Source organism: Oncorhynchus gorbuscha, linkage group LG16 (genome assembly GCF_021184085.1).
Source record: "Oncorhynchus gorbuscha isolate QuinsamMale2020 ecotype Even-year linkage group LG16, OgorEven_v1.0, whole genome shotgun sequence".
Classification (NCBI taxonomy): Eukaryota; Metazoa; Chordata; class Actinopteri; order Salmoniformes; family Salmonidae; genus Oncorhynchus; species Oncorhynchus gorbuscha.
Window position 1 is genome coordinate 65,813,336 of NC_060188.1, and position 20,199 is coordinate 65,833,534.

General features: G+C 44.4%; 1 protein-coding gene across 2 annotated transcripts in view; it reads right to left on the reverse strand.

Annotated features, from left to right (window-relative positions):
* Positions 1–20,199, reverse strand: part of LOC124000134 (glycerophosphodiester phosphodiesterase domain-containing protein 5-like) — a 71,301-nt gene that overhangs the window by 40,020 nt on the left and 11,082 nt on the right. For both annotated transcript variants that reach the window (XM_046306300.1, XM_046306301.1), the window contains one exon: positions 4,636–4,813. In XM_046306300.1, the coding sequence (XP_046162256.1) occupies positions 4,636–4,755 (120 nt within the window). In that variant the 5' untranslated portion in view covers positions 4,756–4,813. The remainder of the gene's footprint in view (positions 1–4,635; positions 4,814–20,199) is intronic.

The following is a 20,199-nucleotide window of genomic DNA, read 5'->3' on the forward strand; positions in this document are numbered from 1 at the left end:
GTGATGAAAGAAACATACAGGAACTCAAATCCTTCTGTTCACCTGATTTAGAATTCCTCACAATCAAATGTAGACCGCATTATCTACCAAGAGAATTCTCTTCGATTATAATCACAGCCGTATATATGCCCCCCCAAGCAGACACATCGATGGCTCTGAACGAACTTTATTTGACTCTTTGCAAACTGGAATCCATTTATCCGGAGGCTGCATTCATTGAAGCTGGGGATTTTAACAAGACTAATCTGAAAACAAGACTCCCTAAATTTTATCAGCATATCGATTGCGCAACCATGGATGGAAAAACCTTGGATCATTGTTACTCTAACTTCCGCGACGCATATAAGGCCCTGCCCCGCCCTCCTTTCGGAAAAGCTGACCACGACTCCATTTTGTTGATCCCTGCCTACAGACAGAAACTAAAACAACGCTGGTCCGACCAAGCTGACTCCACACTCCAAGACTGCTTCCATCACGTGGACTGGGATATGTTTCGTATTGCGTCAGATAACAATATTGACGAATACGCTGATTCGGTGTGCGAGTTCATTAGAACGTGCGTTGATGATGTCGTTCCCATAGCAACGATTAAAACATTCCCTAACCAGAAACCGTGGATTGATGGCAGCATTCGCGTGAAACTGAAAGCGTGAACCACTGCTTTTAATCAGGGCAAGGTGACTGGTAACATGACCGAATACAAACAGTGCAGCTATTCCCTCCGCAAGGCTATCAAACAAGCTAAGCATCAGTACAGAGACAAAGTAGAATCTCAATTCAAAGGCTCAGACACAAGAGGCATGTGGCAGGGTCTACAGTCAATCACGGACTACAAGAAGAAATCCAGCCCAGTCACGGACCAGGATGCTCCCAGGCAGACTAAATAACTTTTTTGCCCGCTTTGAGGACAATACAGTGCCACTGACACGGCCTGCAACGAAAACATGCGGACTCTCCTTCACTGCAGCCGAGGTGAGTAAGACATTTAAACGTGTTAACCCTCGCAAGGCTGCAGGCCCAGACGGCATCCCCAGCCGCGCCCTCAGAGCATGCGCAGACCAGCTGGCCTGTGTGTTTACGAACATATTCAATCAATCCCTATACCAGTCTGCTGTTCCCACGTGCTTCAAGAGGGCCACCATTGTTCCTGTTCCCAAGAAAGCTAAGGTAACTGAGCTAAACGACTACCGCCCCGTAGCACTCACTTCCGTCATCATGAAGTGCTTTGAGAGACTAGTCAAGGACCATATCACCTCCACCCTACCTGACACCCTAGACCCAATTTGCTTACCGCCCAAATAGGTCCACAGACGATGCAATCTCAACCACACTGCACACTGCCCTAACCCATCTGGACAAGAGGAATACCTATGTGAGAATGCTGTTCATCGACTACAGCTCGGCATTCAACACCATAGTACCCTCCAAGCTCGTCATCAAGCTCGAGACCCTGGGTCTCGACCCCGCCCTGTGCAACTGGGTACTGGACTTCCTGACGGGCCGCCCCCAGGTGGTGAGGGTAGGCAACAACATCTCGACCTCCTCAACACTGGGGCCCCACAAGGGTGCGTTCTGAGCCCTCTCCTGTACTCCCTGTTCACCCACGACTGTGTGGCCACGCACGCCCCCAACTCAATCATCAAGTTTGCAAACGACACAACAGCGGTAGGCTTGATTACCAACAACGACGAGACGGCCTACAGGGAGGAAATGAGGGCCCTCGGAGTGTGGTGTCAGGAAAATAACCTCACACTCAACGTCAACAAAACTAAGGAGATGATTGTGGACTTCAGGAAACAGCAGAGGGAACACCCCCCTATCCACATTGATGGAACAGTAGTGGAGAGGGTAGCAAGTTTTAAGTTCCTCGGCATACACATCACAGACAAACTGAATTCGTCCACTCACACAGACAGCATCGTGAAGAAGGTGCAGCAGCGCCTCTTCAATCTCAGGAGGCTGAAGAAATTTGGCTTGTCACCAAAAGCACTCACAAACTTCTACAGATGCACAATCGAGATCATCCTGGCGGGCTGTATCACCGCCTGCTACGGCAACTGCTCCGCCCACAACCGTAAGGCTCTCCAGAGGGTAGTGAGGTCTGCACAACGCATCACCGGGGGCAAACTACCTGCCCTCCAGGACACCTACACCACATGATGTTACAGGAAGGCCATAAAGATCATCAAGGACAACAACCACCCGAGCCACTGCCTGTTCACCCCGCTATCATCCAGAAGGCGAGGTCAGTACAGGTGCATCAAAGCTGGGACCGAGAGACTGAAAAACAGCTTCTATCTCAAGGCCATCAGACTGTTAAACAGCCACCACTAACATTGATTGGCTGCTGCCAACACACTGACACTGACTCAACTCCAGCCACTTTACGTATTGCTTGCCTTAAACTTACCTCCGTTTGTTCTGTCTTCATTTACTCACCCGGATCATTTACCCCATTCCCGCCTGGTCGTCGGAGGATTCCGCTACCCCATTGAATCCACCTATTTACTCCCATCAACTCACCACCGCTGCCCGCTACGCCACCTGGATATATCTACCCATTCACATTCACTTGTAAATAGATACTCACCTTCTTCCTACTCTCCTTCTCCTGGTCTGCTTCTGGGTTCGATTTTGAAAGAACGTGACAGACAATAAAAGGCCACTCTAAAATGCACACAACACAATGCTGACTGCAACTGGCATGCTGACTGCAGGAATGTCCAGCATGTTCATTTCTCTACCATAAGCCACTTCCAACTTTGTTTTAGAGAATTTGGCCAACCGGCCTCACAACCGCAGACCACGTGTATGGCGTTGTTTGGGCTAGCGGTTTACTGAGGTCAACGTTGTGAACAGAAAGCCCAATGGTGGCTGTGGGGTTATGGTATGAGCAGGCATAAGTTACGGACAACGAGCACAATTGCATTTTAACAATGGCAATTTGAATGCAGAGAGATACCATGATGAGATCCTGAGGCCCATTGTCATGCCATTAATCCGCTGCCATCACCTCATGTTTCAGCATGATAATGCACAGCCCCATGTCGCAAGGATCTGTACACAATTATTGGAAGCTGAAAAGTCACAGTTCTTCCATGGCCTGCATACTCACCAGACATGTCACCCATTGAGCACGTTTGGGATGCTCTGGATCGATGTGTACGACAGCGTATTCCAGTTCCTTCTAATATCCAGCAACTTCGCACACCCATTGAAAAGGAGTGGGACAACATTCCACAGGCCACAATCAACAGCCTTATCAACTTTATGAGAAGGGTGATGTGTCGCGCTGCATGAGGCAAATGGTGGTCCCACCAGATACTGACTGGTTTTATGATCCACGCCCTACCTTTTTTAAGGTATATGTGACCAAGAAATGCATATCTGTATTCCGAGTCATGTGAAATCCATAGATTAGGTTCTCATTAATTTATTTCAATTGACTGATTTCCTTAGATGAACTAGCTCAGTAAAATCTTTGAAATTGTGGCATTATTGTTCAGTACATATAAATATATGTATTTCTTTTACACGTATTTAACCTCTTTATTTGGAGCACAAAATACTTCCAAACTTCCTGGTACTGGGAGAACACCATCATGTTTGTTTGAGTCTCATCTTTCCATCAAGTGGTTATATTAGTTTGTAGGCCAAACCTTTCGCACGCTACAAACATTTTTGTGAGAAGACTACCGGTCTGTCAAACAGCATTGTAGCTCTGCCACTTTCCACCACAGATGCAGAACGCCAACAATAGGCGGAAGCGGTGCATTGAGACGCAGCCCATATCTCTTGCTGAAACAGACAAATTGTTATGGGGATTTTCTTATTACGTTAATTGGATTGACGCAAAGCAGCCAATCCATATAAACATTCAAATGTCAAACAGTAACCAGTTTCTCAAAGATCATTCTGGTTTAAACATGTTGATTCCACTTAGGTACATGGAGCTAAATCAGGTATGCTGCAGCAATGTTAATGACAGCTTAATAAACAGTCTAGCCTACTTTTTTCCTACATCCTGTACACACAGACACAGCACACACACATGCATGCAGGCACACACACACAAAAATACTAATTGTGCTTATGAAGGTCTATCAATCCCTATATTGGTAATTCATCATTACCATTGATGTTTTGCGGTCTCCTGCTGCTCAGTAAATGTCAGATGAGGAGATCCAAAGGGTTTTCTTTTGAGCTCAAAGCATAGTTAAGCAGCATGAGCACAGATTCTCTGTTTGGGCCTCAATCCAAGTGGGAAAATAGATATTATGACTAACCGTCATTCAGTGGATCTACTATTCAGTGGATCTATTATTTTGTAGGTAGCATTAGCTACCGCTATTTGGCTGTACCTGCGCCCAAAAATCCGGTATTTTTCATCCTATAGCTTGTTCTCCATCTTATTTTTTAAATAGTGTGCCCTTTAATAATGTATTTGGCTGATTGAGGACTAGAGTGGTCCTCAGTAACAAGCCCAGACATGTTGCCAGCAGGTGCATTTAAAGGTCAGGACAATCTAGCTCTCAGACATTCCACTGATTTGTATGACAAGAGAATGTACAAATACACCTATCATTTGTCCACAACAGAACATCTTGTGACATTTGCAGAAGTCTTGTCTCTCACCTTGGAGCTGTCGTCATGTGAACGCTGGTAGCGTTTCCAGCGGCAGCCATAGATCCCAGTGAGGAAGGACAAACACAGCTGCTTCTCATAGACCTGCTGCAAGGGTTGGTGCTTCACCATGCTCCTTCAGCCTCGGCTCGCCACCGGTCCGCTAGCATTCCACACTGAACAAGGAAGCCTGCAGGAGAAGAAGACCGAAACATATTGAAGATAATTAAAAACTGGAGAGATCATTTGGAGAGAATAAAGTAACTTGAAGGAAGATAAAGGAGTGTTTGTGTGGAATACCATTTATTATATTTTCTAGCTACTCAACATGATGACTGTCTTTCCAGTAACTGAACTCCATGGTGATTGTTGTGATGAACAACAGGAACCCTATAAATCCTAAAAACATGCATGAATATTCTGTGCCTTAGTCGTGTAACTGGGGTAGCTGGATTGTGGATCAGTGGATTGGTTTCTTTATCTTTACTCATGGTAACTCTTCCATCTGAAGCCTCCAACCATCCTATGATTAATGAGTTCTTGGCAACCAAGCACACATCAGCACATTTCAAAATGGCCTGTTAAAAGAATAGCCTGCTCGAGAAAGAGACCCAGTATATTCAGCTCCCATTTGCCTCATGCTTTTTAAAATGCTTGGTTGACTTGGTTGCGTTTAAAAATGTCCTCTTGGCAAAGATAGCTTTTTCATGCCCCTTTGGAGAACAAGGAAACCTTTCCTCAAATTGCTGACACCTCTGTTCTGGAGTCACTGTCTATCATTTGTTTTATTACTTTCTCGTTCAACATTTTCATCTTGATAGTCATTTAAACAGCAGTATTACGTAAACAATACCTTTGAAAGTGTCTCAATGCAACTACTGTAGTATGAACCTTCCTCATGACTTCATAATACTTAGACACAACCAATGGGTCAATTGTCTACAGTTGCAAAACAAGAGTCGATTTTGTGAAACATTGACCTTCAGTTCTCTTTCTAACTGCTTTCGATGGTGCAGCTGCAGAACCTTTTGAGGATCTGAGGACCCATGCCAAATCTTTTCAGTCTTCTGAGGGGGAATAGGCTTTGTCGTGCTCTCTTCACTACTGTCTTGGTGTATCAGGACCATGATAGTTTGTTGGTGATGTGGACACCAAGGAACTTGAAGCTCAACCTGCTCCACTAAAGCCCTGTTGATGAGAATGGGGGCATGCTCGGTCCCCCTTTTCCTGTAGCCCACAATCATCTCCTTTGTCTTGATCACGTTGAGGGAGAAGTTGTCATCCTGGCACTACATGGGCAGGTCTCTGACCTCCTCCCTATAGGCTGTTTCATCGTTGTCGGTGATCAGGCCTACCACTGTTGTGTCATCGGCAAACTTAATGATGGTGTTGGAGTCGTGCAGTCATGAGTGAACAGGGAGTACAGGAGGGGACTGAGCACGCACCCCTGAGGGGCCCCCGTGTTGAGGATCGGCATGGCGGATGTGTTGTTACCTACCTTTACCACCTGGGGGCAAATAGAATACAGTATATACATTTGAAATTAGTAAAGCAATGAGAAACTGGAGAGGTGCCCTGAAATTGTAAAATATAATATAATAATATAAAAATAATATAAAATATATTCACATTAATTATGAACAAAAAGCTGGATAAAGCAGCCTGGTCCCATAATAAAAGAGTGAACAATCAAGTTGCAGCCTTCTCAATTATTGTGAAAAATTCTTATTACAATAAAGTCTTAATGTTGTGTGACTAGCAAAGGAAATTATACTATATATCTGTAGGACTGAAACACATCATCCATCCTCTGGCAACTCTTGATACTGAGGACCAATACCATGTTTTAAATGGACAAAATGACAAATCAATGTCCTTTCAAATCAACACATATCAAGCCAAACCCAACCTCAACACCCAGAACAAAATCAGCTGAGGCTGTCATGAGAGACTAGGCCTAACCACATGTGATGCACTTTCCAACATTCAATGAAAGTATTAATTACATGTAAAACAGAACAGGATTTAACTTTTTGTCTATTATCTCATCTACAGTGTACTCTGAAAGTATTCAGACCTCTTGACTTTTTCCAAATGTTTTCCTAATCAATCCATACATACCCCATAATGACAAAGCGAAAACAGGTTTTTAGATTTTTATGTACAAATGTATAATAAAAAATAAAAAAAGTAATATATTATTTACATAAGTAATCAGACCTTTTGCTATGAGACTTGAAATTGAGCTCAGGTGCATCCTGTTTCTATTGATCATCCTTGAGATGTTACTACAACTTGATTTGAGTCCACTTGTGGTAAATTCAATTAATTGGACATGATAGGGAAAGGCACATGCCTGTCTATATAAGATCCCACAGTTGACAGCACAAGTCAGAGCAAAAGGAATTGAGGTCAAAGGAATTGTCTGTAGAGCTCCGAGACAGGATTGTGTCGAGGCACAGATGTGGGGAAGGTTACCAAAACATTTCTGCAGCATTGAAGGTCCCCAAGAACACAGCGGCCTCCACTCTTAAATGGAGGATGTTTGGAACCACCAAGACTCTTCCTAGAGCTGGCCACCCGGCCAAACTGAGCAATCGGCCTTGGTCAGGGAGGTGACCAAGAACCCGATGGTCACTCTGACAGAGCTCCAGAGTTCCTCTGTAGAGATGGGAGAACCTTCCAGAAGGACAACCATTTCCGCAGCACTCCACCAATCAAGCCTTTATGGTAGAGTGACCAGACGAAAGCTACTCTTCAGTAAAAGGCACATGACAGCACGCTTGGACTTTACCAAGAGGCACCTAAAGACTCTCAGACCATGAGAAACAAGATTGTTTGTTCTGACAAAACCAACTCTTTGGCCTAACTACCAAGCTTCACATCTGGAGTAAATTTGGCACCATTCCTTATGGTTGTGGCAGCATCATGCTGTGGGGATGTTTTCAGTGGCAGTGACGGGGGAGACTAGTCAGGATCGAGGGAAATATGTACTTTGCTCCATTCATAGACATCCTTGATGAAAAACTGCTCCAGAGTGCTCAGGACCTCAGACTGGGGCGAAGGTTCACCTTCCAACAGGACAACAACCCTAAGCACACAGCCAAGACAACGCAAGAGAGGCTTCGGGACAAATCTCTGAATGTCCTTGATTGCCCTAACCAGAGACCGAACATCTCTGGAGTGACCTTAAAATGGCTGTCCAGCAACACTCCCCATCCAATCTGACAGAGCTTGAGAGGATCTGCAGAGAAGAATGGGAGAAACTCCCCAAATACAGGTGCGCCAAACTTGTAGTGTCATACTCAAGAAGACTCAAGGCTGTAATCGCTGCCAAAGGTGCTTCAACAAAGTACTGAGGAAAGGGTCTGAATACTTATGTAAATGTGATATTGTATTGACAGCTGACCCTTACCTACGGACTCTTACCTTAATCTAACCTTAATGCAAACAAATTTGGAAATTATATATCAGTTTGCATGTCAGCCACATCCCCTTAGTTTTTCCCTACCTCAAGCTGTAAATCAATTTTACACGAGAACATATGGTATCAATCATTGCCAAAAGCTACATTTCCACTATCTCCTCCACTCTGTTGATTTATCAAATCAATGCTACCATGCCAACCTAAACGAGATAAGCACAGAAATATTGATTGGTCTTTTTAATCACACCAGCGGTCCGGGTGAGCGTCAGTGTTCTCTCAGTGAATGGCTGTCAGATGAAGACATAGAACAGTGACAGGAGCCCATTTCCTGGTTAATCTTCCCAGACAAAGAGAGCAGTGAATTTCCACCTGTTCTTTATCTCCTAACAGACTGACCGATTCTCAGAACGGAGAGATAGAGAGAGTGAGATTGAAAACGTGAGTGGCTGGCAGCTCCAGCTGTATTATCTGGTTTCCTCAGCTCAGCTGTGTTTGTGTAAAGCTACTGTGCCAGGTCCACTGTTTCCATGACGCTGGAATGAGCTCCTTATCAGCCTTTCACAGATCTAGCCTGGTCCTGGAATAGGGTTTTTCAAGAAATAAGATTGATGCATTATTGAGTAATGACCATATTTACATTTACATTTAAGTCATTTAGCAGACGCTCTTATCCAGAGCGACTTACAAATTGGTGCAATCACCTTATGACATCCAGTGGGACAGTCACTTAACAATAGTGCATCTAAAACTTAGGGGGGGGGTGGGGTGAGAGGGATTACTTAACCTATCCTAGGTATTCCTTAAAGAGGTGGGGTTTCAGGTGTCTCCGGAAGGTGGTGATTGACTCCGCTGTCCTGGTGTCGTGAGGGAGTTTGTTCCACCATTGGGGGGGCCAGGGCAGCGAACAGTTTTGACTGGGCTGAGCGGGAGCTGTACTTCCTCAGTGGTAGGGAGGCGAGCAGGCCAGAGGTGGATGAACGCAGTGCCCTTGTTTGGGTGTAGGGCCTGATCAGAGCCTGGAGGTACTGAGGTGCCGTTCCCCTCACAGCTCCGTAGGCAAGCACCATGGTCTTGTAGCAGATGCGAGCTTCAACTGGAAGCCAGTGGAGAGAACGGAGGAGCGGGGTGACGTGAGAGAACTTGGGAAGGTTGAACACCAGACGGGCTGCGGCGTTCTGGATGAGTTGAAGGGGTTTAATGGCACAGGCAGGGAGCCCAGCCAACAGCGAGTTGCAGTAATCCAGACGGGAGATGACAAGTGCCTGGATTAGGACCTGCGCCGCTTCCTGTGTGAGGCAGGGTCGTACTCTGCGGATGTTGTAGAGCATGAACCTACAGGAACGGGCCACCGCCTTGATGTTAGTTGAGAACGACAGGGTGTTGTCCAGGATCACGCCAAGGTTCTTGGCGCTCTGGGAGGAGGACACAATGGAGTTGTCGACCGTGATGGCGAGATCATGGAACGGGCAGTCCTTCCCCGGGAGGAAGAGCAGCTCCGTCTTGCCGAGGTTCAGCTTGAGGTGGTGATCCGTCATCCACACTGATATGTCTGCCAGACATGCAGAGATGCGATTCGCCACCTGGTCATCAGAAGGGGGAAAGGAGAAGATTAATTGTGTGTCGTCTGCATAGCAATGATAAGAGAGACCATGTGAGGTTATGACAGAGCCAAGTGACTTGGTGTATAGCGAGAATAGGAGAGGGCCAAGAACAGAGCCCTGGGGGACACCAGTGGTGAGAGCGCGTGGTGAGGAGACAGATTCTCGCCACGCCACCTGGTAGGAGCGACCTGTCAGGTAGGACGCAATCCAAGCGTGGGCCGCGCCGGAGATGCCCAACTCGGAGAGGGTGGAGAGGAGGATCTGATGGTTCACAGTATCGAAGGCAGCCGATAGATCTAGAAGGATGAGAGCAGAGGAGAGAGAGTTAGCTTTAGCAGTGCGGAGCGCCTCCGTGATACAGAGGAGAGCAGTCTCAGTTGAATGACTAGTCTTGAAACCTGACTGATTTGGATCAAGAAGGTCATTCAGAGAGAGATAGCGGGAGAGCTGGCCAAGGACGGCACGTTCAAGAGTTTTGGAGAGAAAAGAAAGAAGGGATACTGGTCTGTAATTGTTGACATCGGAGGGATCGAGTGTAGGTTTTTTCAGAAGGGGTGCAACTCTCGCTCTCTTGAAGACGGAAGGGACGTAGCCAATGGTCAGGGATGAGTTGATGAGCGAGGTGAGGTAAGGGAGAAGGTCTCCGGAAATGGTCTGGAGAAGAGAGGAGGGGATAGGGTCAAGCGGGCAGGTTGTTGGGCGGCCGGCCGTCACAAGACGCGAGATTTCATCTGGAGAGAGAGGGGAGAAAGAGGTCAGAGCACAGGGTAGGGCAGTGTGAGCAGAACCAGCGGTGTCGTTAGACTTAGCAAACGAGGATCGGATGTCGTCGACCTTCTTTTCAAAATGGTTGACGAAGTCATCTGCGGAGAGGGAGGAGGGGGGAGGGGGCGGAGGATTCAGGAGGGAGGAGAAGGTGGCAAAGAGCTTCCTAGGGTTAGAGGCAGATGCTTGGAATTTAGCGTGGTAGAAAGTGGCTTTAGCAGCAGAGACAGAGGAGGAAAATGTAGAGAGGAGGGAGTGAAAGGATGCCAGGTCCGCAGGGAGGCGAGTTTTCCTCCATTTCCGCTCGGCTGCCCGGAGCCCTGTTCTGTGAGCTCGCAATGAGTCATCGAGCCACGGAGCGGGAGGGGAGGACCGAGCCGGCCTGGAGGATAGGGGACATAGAGAGTCAAGGGATGCAGAGAGGGAGGAGAGGAGGGTTGAGGAGGCAGAATCAGGAGATAGGTGGGAGAAGGTTTGAGCGGAGGGAAGAGATGATAGGATGGAAGAGGAGAGAGTAGCGGGGGGAGAGAGAGCGAAGGTTGGGACGGCGCGATACCATCCGAGTAGGGGCAGTGTGGGAGGTGTTGGATGAGAGCGAGAGGGAAAAGGATACAAGGCAGTGGTCGGAGACTTGGAGGGGAGTTGCAGTGAGGTTAGTGGAAGAACAGCATCTAGTAAAGATGAGGTCGAGCGTATTGCCTGCCTTGTGAGTAGGGGGAAGGTGAGAGGGTGAGGTCAAAAGAGGAGAGGAGTGGAAAGAAGGAGGCAGAGAGGAAAGAGTCAAAGGTAGACGTGGGGAGGTTAAAGTCGCCCAGAACTGTGAGAGGTGAGCCGTCCTCAGGAAAGGAGCTTATCAAGGCATCAAGCTCATTGATGAACTCTCCGAGGGAACCTGGAGGGCGATAAATGATAAGGATGTTAAGCTTGAAAGGGCTAGTAACTGTGACAGCATGGAATTCAAAGGAGGCGATAGACAGATGGGTAAGGGGAGAAAGAGAGAATGACCACTTGGGAGAGATGAGGATCCCGGTGCCACCACCCCGCTGACCAGACGCTCTCGGGGTGTGCGAGAACACGTGGGCGGACGAAGAGAGAGCAGTAGGAGTAGCAGTGTTGTCTGTGGTGATCCATGTTTCCGTCAGTGCCAAGAAGTCGAGGGACTGGAGGGAGGCATAGGCTGAGATGAACTCTGCCTTGTTGACCGCAGATTGGCAGTTCCAGAGGCTACCGGAGACCTGGAACTCCACGTGGGTCGTGCGCGCTGGGACCACCAGAGTAGGGTGGCCGCGGCCACGCGGTGTGGAGCGTTTGTATGGTCTGTGCAGAGAGGAGAGAACAGGGATAAACAGACACATAGTTGACAGGCTACAGAAGAGGCTACGCTAATGCAAAGGAGATTGGAATGACAAGTGGACTACACGTCTCGAATGTTCAGAAAGTTAAGCTACGTAGCAAGAATCTTATTGACTAAAATGATTAAAATGATACAGTACTGCTGAAGTAGGCCAGCTGGCAGTGGGTGCGTTGTTGACACTACACTAATCAAGTCGTTCCGTTGAGTGTAATAGTTTCTGCAGTGTTGCTATTCGGGGGCTAGCAGGCTAGCTAGCAGTGTTGTTTACGTTACGTTGCGTTAAAAGAACGACAATAGATGGCTAGCGAACCTAGAAAATCGCTCTAGACTACACAATTATCTTTGATACAAAGACGGCTATGTAGCTAGCTAAGTAGCTAGCTACGATCAAACAAATCAAACCGTTGTACTGTAATGAAATGAAGTGAAAATGTGATACAACCTGTGAATGCGACCGGGTAGTTGAGTTCTATACAGAAGACGTTGGCTAGCGTTGGCTAGCTGTTGGCTAGCTAGCAGAGTCACCTACGTTAAGGACGACAAATAGCTGGCTAGCTAACCTCGGTAAATTAAGATAATCACTCTAAGACTACACACTCTAAACCTAAACAACACAATTATCTTGGATACGATGATACGATGATACGAAGACAGCAAAGACAGCTATGTAGGTAGCTAACACTAAACTAATCAAGTCGTTCAGTTGAGTGTGATAGTAATAGTTTCTCAGTGCAGCTAATCAGTGGACGTTAGCTAGCTGGCTAGTGAAGACTACGTTAGGACGGCGAAATACGATAATTACGCAATTATCTTTGATACAAAGACGGCTATGTAGCTAGCTGAGAAGAAATTGCTAAGATAAGACAAATCAAACCGTTGTGATATAATGAAATATAATGAAAAAGTTATACTACCCGTTGGAGCGACGTGCAGATGCGACCACTCGCTCCAACCGGAACCAGTGGAGGCTCTTCAGATGAGAATGTGGAGGAGCATTCTCCTCAGTAATTTTTCATAAAATTTTTTCATAAAAAGTGAAAAATTAAAAAAGTATTCATTTTTATATAAAACTATACTAAATATATTCACGTCACCAAATAATTGATTAAAACACACTGTTTTGTAACTGTCTACAGTAGCCTTAACAGCACTTTGTAGGGTAGCGCCATGGTTTAGCCGGAGGAAAGCTCGTTTCCGTCCTCCTCTTGGTACATTGGCTTCAATACAAAACCGAGGAAGCTCATGGATATCACCCCTTCCATAAACTTACACAGTAATTATGACAACTTCCGGAGGACATCGTCCAACCCATCAGAGCTCTTACAGCATGAATTGACATGATGTCCACCCAATCAAAGGATCAGAGAATGAATCTAGTACTGAAAGCATAAGCTACAGCTAGCTAGCACTGCAGTGCATAAAATGTAGTTGACTAAGAGAGAGAAAGACAATAGTTTAACAGTTTTGAACAAATTAATTAAATTGAAAAATGAAGGAGAAGCAAGAGCGAGAGATACATGTATTTTTCTTTTCATTTTCACTTTGCTAGTGAATGCAGCTAGCTAGTTTAGCCTACTCAAAAAAATGGCAGAGAGGGATGCTATGTTAGCTAGCTGGCTATGGCTATCCAACACTGGAACCCTTCCAAGTCAATGTAAGCTTTTGGTTTAATTAATTATTGCCACTGGGGTCCACAGGTGTAACTGCTAAACTGTTTGCTGACTGTACACTGTACTGCATGATTGTAGCGGGTTTTCTAACGAGTTAGTTCTAGTGGGTAAGTTGACTATGAAGTTAGCTACTATAGAGACAACAATGTAGGCTGTGTGTAGCGGTCAGTGGTTATGATATAAAGGTTTGGCTTCGAAAGGTTTTTTCACCTGGTCACAGACAGCTGATGTGTTTGTTGTACACTGAAGTCTACAAGCGAAGGGAAAGGGTAAGAGGACGAAAGCGTGTAGATGTGAGAAGGAATTACACAATTAGTAAAATGATTATGCTGTTTGTATGTGGCTGCTATGAAAGTGAACTGTGTTTGCGTGTGATCAGGGGTGTATTCATTCCACTGAGTTTGTTGAAAAACATACCTTAAGTGGAAGCAAACAGAACAAAACAGAGATAAACATATACTAACTATACTGAACAAAAATATAAAACGCAACATGCAAAGATTTCAAAGATTTTACTAAGTTACAGTTAGTTCATAGGAGGAAATTAGTCAACTGAAATAAATGCATTAGGCCCTAATCTATGGATTTTACATGACTGGGAATACAAATATGCATCTGTATTCCCATGACTGTACCAGATAAGGTATCTGTATCTGTACAGACACCTTAAGACAAAGGGCTTCACAATGAGCCTCAGGTTCTCATTGCGGCATTTTTTGTGCATTCAAATTGCTATTCGATAAAATGCAATTGTGTTCTTGTCCGTAGCTTATGCCTGCCCATATCATAACCCCACCGCAACCATGGGGCACTCTGTTCACAATGTTTACATCAGCAAACCGCTTGCCCACATGATGCCATACACATGGTTTGCGGTTAAGGCCAGTTGGACGTACTGCCAAATTCTCTAAAACGATGTTGAAGGTGGCTTATGATAGAGAAATTGACAATCAATTCCCTGCCAGTAGCTCTGTTGGAAATTTTTGGAGTCAGCATGCCAACTGATACTCCCTCAAAACTTGTGACATCTTTGGCATTGTGTTGTGTGACAAAAACACACATTTTAGTGTGGCCTTTTATTGTTCCCAGCACAAGGTGCACCTGTGTAATTATCATGCTGTTTAAATCAAATCAAATTGATTTATATAGCCCTTCGTACATCAGCTGATATCTCAAAGTGCTGTACAGACACCCAGCCTAAAACCCCAAACAGCAAGCAATGCAGGTGTAGAAGCACGGTGGCTAGGAAAAACTCCCTAGAAACCAGCTTCGTGATATGCCACACCTGTTAGGTGGATGGATTATTTTGGTAAAGGAGAAATGCTCACTAACAGGTATGTAAACATTTTAGAGAAATAAGCTTTTTGTGCACATATCTGGGATATTTTATGTCAACTCATGAAACATGGGACCAACACTTTACATTTTGTGGTTATATTTTTGTTTAGTGTACATTACCAAAAGTATGTGGACACCGGCTTGTCGTAAAATCTCATCCCACTCAGCCACAAGAGCATTAGTGAGGTCGGACAATGATGTTGGGTGATTAGGCCAGGCTTACAGTTGGCTTTCCAATTCATCCCAAATGTGTCGATGGAGTTGAGGTCAGGGCTCTGTGCAGATCAGTCAAGTTCTTCCACACCGATCTCGACAAACAATTTCTGTATGGATCTCGCTTTGTGCACAGGGGCATTGTAATGCCGAATCAGGAAAAGGCCTTCCTCAAACTGTTGCTACAAACTTGGAAGAACAGAATTGTCGAGAATGTAATTGTATATTGCAGGGTTAAGATTTCCCTCAACTGGAACTAAGTGGTCTAGCCCGAACCATGAAAAACAGCCCCAGACCTTTATTTCTCTTCCACCAAACTTTACTGTTGGCACTATGCATTTGGGAAGCTAATATTCTCCTGACATCTGCCAAACCCAGATTTGTCTGTCAGACTGCCAGATGGTGAAGTGTGTTTCATCACTCTAAAAGAACGCATTTCCACTAATCCAGAGTTCAATGGTGGCGAGCTTTACAGCACTCCAGCCGATGCTTGGCATTGCGCATAGTGATCTTAGGCTTGTGTGCGGCTGCTCGGCCAAGAGTTCTTGTGCTGACATTACTTCCAGAGGCAGTTTGAAAGTCGTGAGTCTGTATTTATTTTTACGCGCTACTCGCTTCAGCACTCGCCGTTCCCATTCTATGAGCTTGTGTGGCCTATCACTTCGCAGCTGAGCCGTTGTTGCTCCTAGACATTTCCACTTCACAATAACAACACTTACAGTTGACCGGAGAAGCTCTAGCAGGGCAGAAATTTGACAAACTAACTTGTTGGAAAGGTGGCATCCTAGGACGGTGCCCCGTTGAAAGTAATTGAGTTCTTCAGTAAGGCCATTCCACTGCCAACGTTTGTTTAAGGAGATTGCATGGCTGTGTACTCAATTGTATACAGGTGTCAGCAACAGGTGTGGCTGAAATAGCCAAATCCACAAATTTGAAGGGGTGTCCACGTACTTTTGCATATGCAGAGCATTTGGAAAGAATTCAGACCCCTTCACTATTTCCACAGTTATTCTAAAATGGAATACATTAAAAAACAAAACCTAATCTTTTTACACACAATACCCATAATGATAAAGTGAAAACAGGTTATCAGAAAAACAATTGCACATTCATAAAAAATAAAGATGACCTTATTTACATACAGTTGAAGTTGGAGGTTTACATACACCTTAGCCAAATACTTTAAAACTCAGTTTTTCGCAAATCCTGACATTTAATCAGAGTAAAAATTCCCTGATTTAGGTCAGTTAGGATCACAACTTTGTGTGAAATGTCAGAATAATAGTAGAGAATAATTTCAGCTTTAATTTAATTCAAGTTTACATACACTCAATTAGTATTTGGTAGCATTGCTTTTAAATTGTTTAACTTGGGTCGAACATCTCAGGTAGCCTTCCACAAGCTTCCCACAATAAGTAGGGTGAATTTTGGCCCATTCTTCCTGACAGAGCTGGTGTAACTGAGTCAGGTTTGTAGGCCTCCTTGCTCACACATGCTTTTTCAGTTCTGCCAACAAATTTTCTATGGGATTGAGGTCAGGGCTTTGTGATGGCCATCCAATACCTTGACTTTGTTGTTCTTAAGCCATTTTGACACAACTTTGGAAGTATGCTTGGGGTCAATGTCCATTTGGAAGACCCATTTGCGACCAAGCTTTAACTTCCTGACTGATGTCTTGAGATGTTGCTTCAATATATCCACAATTTTTCTGCCTCATGATGCCATGTATTTTGTGAAGTGCACCAGTCCCTCCTGCAGCAAAGCACCCCCACAACATGATGCTGCCACCCCTTGCTTCATGGTTGGGATGGTGTTCTTCGGTTTGCAAGCCTCCCCCTTTTTCCTCCAAACATAACGATGGTCATTATGGCCAAACAGTTCTATTTTTGTATCATCAGACCAGAGGACATTTCTCCAAAAAGTATGAATTTTGTCCATATGTGCAGCTGCAAACTGTATTCTGGCTTTTTTATGTTGGTTTTGGAGCAGTTGCTTCTTCCTTGCTGAGCGGCCTTTCAGGTTATGTCGATATAGGACTTGTTTTACCGTGGCTATAGATACTTATGTACCTGTTTCCTCCAGCATCTTCACAAGGTCCTTTGCAGGTGTTCTGAAATCGATTTGCACTTTTTGCACCAAAGTACGTACATCTCTAGTGGTATGACGGCTGCTTGTCCCATGGTGTTTATACTTGTGTACTATTGTTTGTACAGATGAACGTGATACCTTTAGGCATTTGGAAATTGCTCCCAGGGATAAACCAGAGTTGTGGAGTTCTACCATTTCTGAGGTCTTGGCTGATTTATTTTTATTTTTCCATGATGTCAAGCGAAGAGGCACTGAGTTTGAAGGTAGGCCTTGAAATAGATCCACATGTACACCTCCAATTGATGTCAATTAGCAGTGGGGCAAAAAAAGTATTTAGTCAGCCAACAATTGTGCAAGTTCTCCCACTTAAAAAGATGAGAGGCCTGTAATTTCCATCATTGGCACACTTCAACTATGACAGACAAAATGAGAAAAAAATCCAGAAAAATCACATTGTAGGATTTTTAATGAATTAATTTGCAAATTATGGTGGAAAATAAGTATTTGGTCAATACTTTGTCATTGCCAACAAAGGGTATATAACAGAGGTCAAACGTTTTCTGTAAGTCTTCACAAGGTTTTCACACACTGTTACTGGTATTATGGCCCATTTCTCCATGCAGAACTCCTCTAGAGCAGTGATGTTTTGGGGCTGTTGCTGGGCAACATGGACTTTCAGCTCCCTCCAAATATTTTCTATGGGGTTGAGATCTGGAGACTGGCTAGGCCACTCCAGGACCTTGAAATGCTTCTTACGAAGCCACTCCTTCGTTGCCCGGGCAGTGTGTTTGGGATCATTGTCATGCTGAAAGACCCAGCCACGTTTCATCTTCAATGCACTTGCTGATGGAAGGAGGTTTTCACGTAAAATCTCACGATACATAGCCCCATTCATTCTTTCCTTTACACGGATCAGTTGTCCTGGTCCCTTTGCAGAAAAACAACCCCAAAGCATGATGTGTTCACCCCCATGCTTCACATTAGGTATGGTGTTCTTTGGATGCAACTCAGCATTCTTTGTCCTCCAAACACGACGAGTTGAGTTTTTACCAAAAAGTTATATTTTGGTTTCATCTGACCATGTGACATTCTCCCAATCTTCTTCTGGATCATCCAAATGCTCTCTGGCACTGCAGTTAAGAACGTTTGGCACTGCAGGATTTGAGTCCCTGGCGGCATAGTGTGTTACTGTTGGTAGGCTTTGTTACTTTGGTCCCAGCTCTCTGCAGGTCATTCACTAGGTCCCCCGTGTGGTTCTGGGATTTTTGCTCACCGTTCTTGTGATCATTTTGACCCCACAGAGTGAGATCTTGCGTGGAGCCCCAGATCGAGGGAGATTATCAGTGGTCTTGTATGTCTTCCATTTCCTAATAATTACTCCCACAGTTGATTTCTTCAAACCAAGCTGCTTACCTATTGCAGATTCAGTCTTCCCAGCCTGGTGCAGGTCTACAATTTTGTTTCCTGTGTCCTTTGACAGCACTTTGGTCTTGGCCATAGTGAAGTTTGGAATGTGACTGTTTGAGGTTGTGGACAGGTGTCTTTTATACTGATAACAAGTTCAAACAGGTGTCATTAATACAGGTAACGAGTGGACGACAGAGGAGTCTCTTAAAGAAGAAGTTACAGGTCTGTGAGAGCCAGAAATCTTGCTTGTTTGTAGGTGACCAAATACTTATTTTCCACCATAATTTGCAAATAAATTCATTAAAAATCCTACAATGTGATTGTCTGGATTGTTTTCCTCATTTTGTCTGTCATAGTTAAAGTGTACCTATGATGAAAATTACAGGCCTCTCATCTTTTTAAGTGGGAGAACTTTTACAATTGATGGCTGACTAAATACTTTTTTGCCCCACTGTATATGACGTAATGACGCCATGGAAAACACATGCAACACAGCATTTCTAACCCAGCCCACAATGTCCGCTGTGTGGATCTAGCAGTAAACAAGTTGAGCAGTCATTTGAAAGAGTAATACAATTCAGTGAGACAACTCTAATGCAATTCATTGCCCTTGACAATCAACAGTTCTCTGTCGTGAGCGATGTTGGCTTTCCCCGATCGAGCACCGGTACACACTACCAAGTGTGTTATTTTTCAGATGTTGCCCTACCGGAGTTACACAGTGATGCAGAAGGTTACAATTGGTGGATAATGTTAAAAAAGGTTGGAATGTGAAGCAATGAAATGGGATATCAGTCTACTCGGTGACATCCACAGAACACAACAATCGTAGCTCTAATTGCGAGACTGTGACTGAAATCACCTCCCCAGTCAGCCCATTATGTGTATTGACATTCATATTGCTCTGTACAACTTACCTAAGGATTGGGGATCAATGAAATGGGGTTTCAGTCTACTCAATACTCAAGATATTTTTCCCCAACGTCCTCCTCAGAGGTATCAGACCCCAAAACATCCATGCAGTATTGTTTTTCCTCGGGAATAGTGTTCAATACAAATAGGTTGACAATAAATGTGGCTCAATTCACAGTTGTTTCAGAGTCCCGCAATATGCCCACAGTGCAATTCTAAAGTATAATACATCCAGTGTGATGTATCAACAGATTTTTGCAAATTAAACAATCATTGTCTTCTGTTGATTTTATATAACAACATTCCAACCTCGTTTAGCATGATCTATTATGGCATAATTATGGCATAATACTACTATTTGTATTCATTTGTATCACATGCAATTTTAAAGGCTAACCGCAAAGTCCACTATTGTGGCTAATCCTTATTGTGGTTAGCTTCACATAGATGGGTCCGACCACCATTGATCAAATAAGACCGGTCTTATAAATTAGTTTTTTTTAAAGATGATGACACCAATTGTAGCTATATAGTTTGCTAACTTTACCAGCATCATAGCATATATATCGATGAATCATTATGACATATGAAATGTGAGTGATAGTGTAATCGATGTGTAATAACTACGTAAAAAATGTATGAACACGTTAAATTATTATGTGGCGTGCAGTCATATTCAGGTCCTGATTGGTCAACAAGCTTATTTGACATGACAAATAGTGTTATATACTGTATATATCTTGTGTTTGTTTTATTGGTGTCAAATAGTGTTATAGTGTTATATATTTTTTGACACACAAA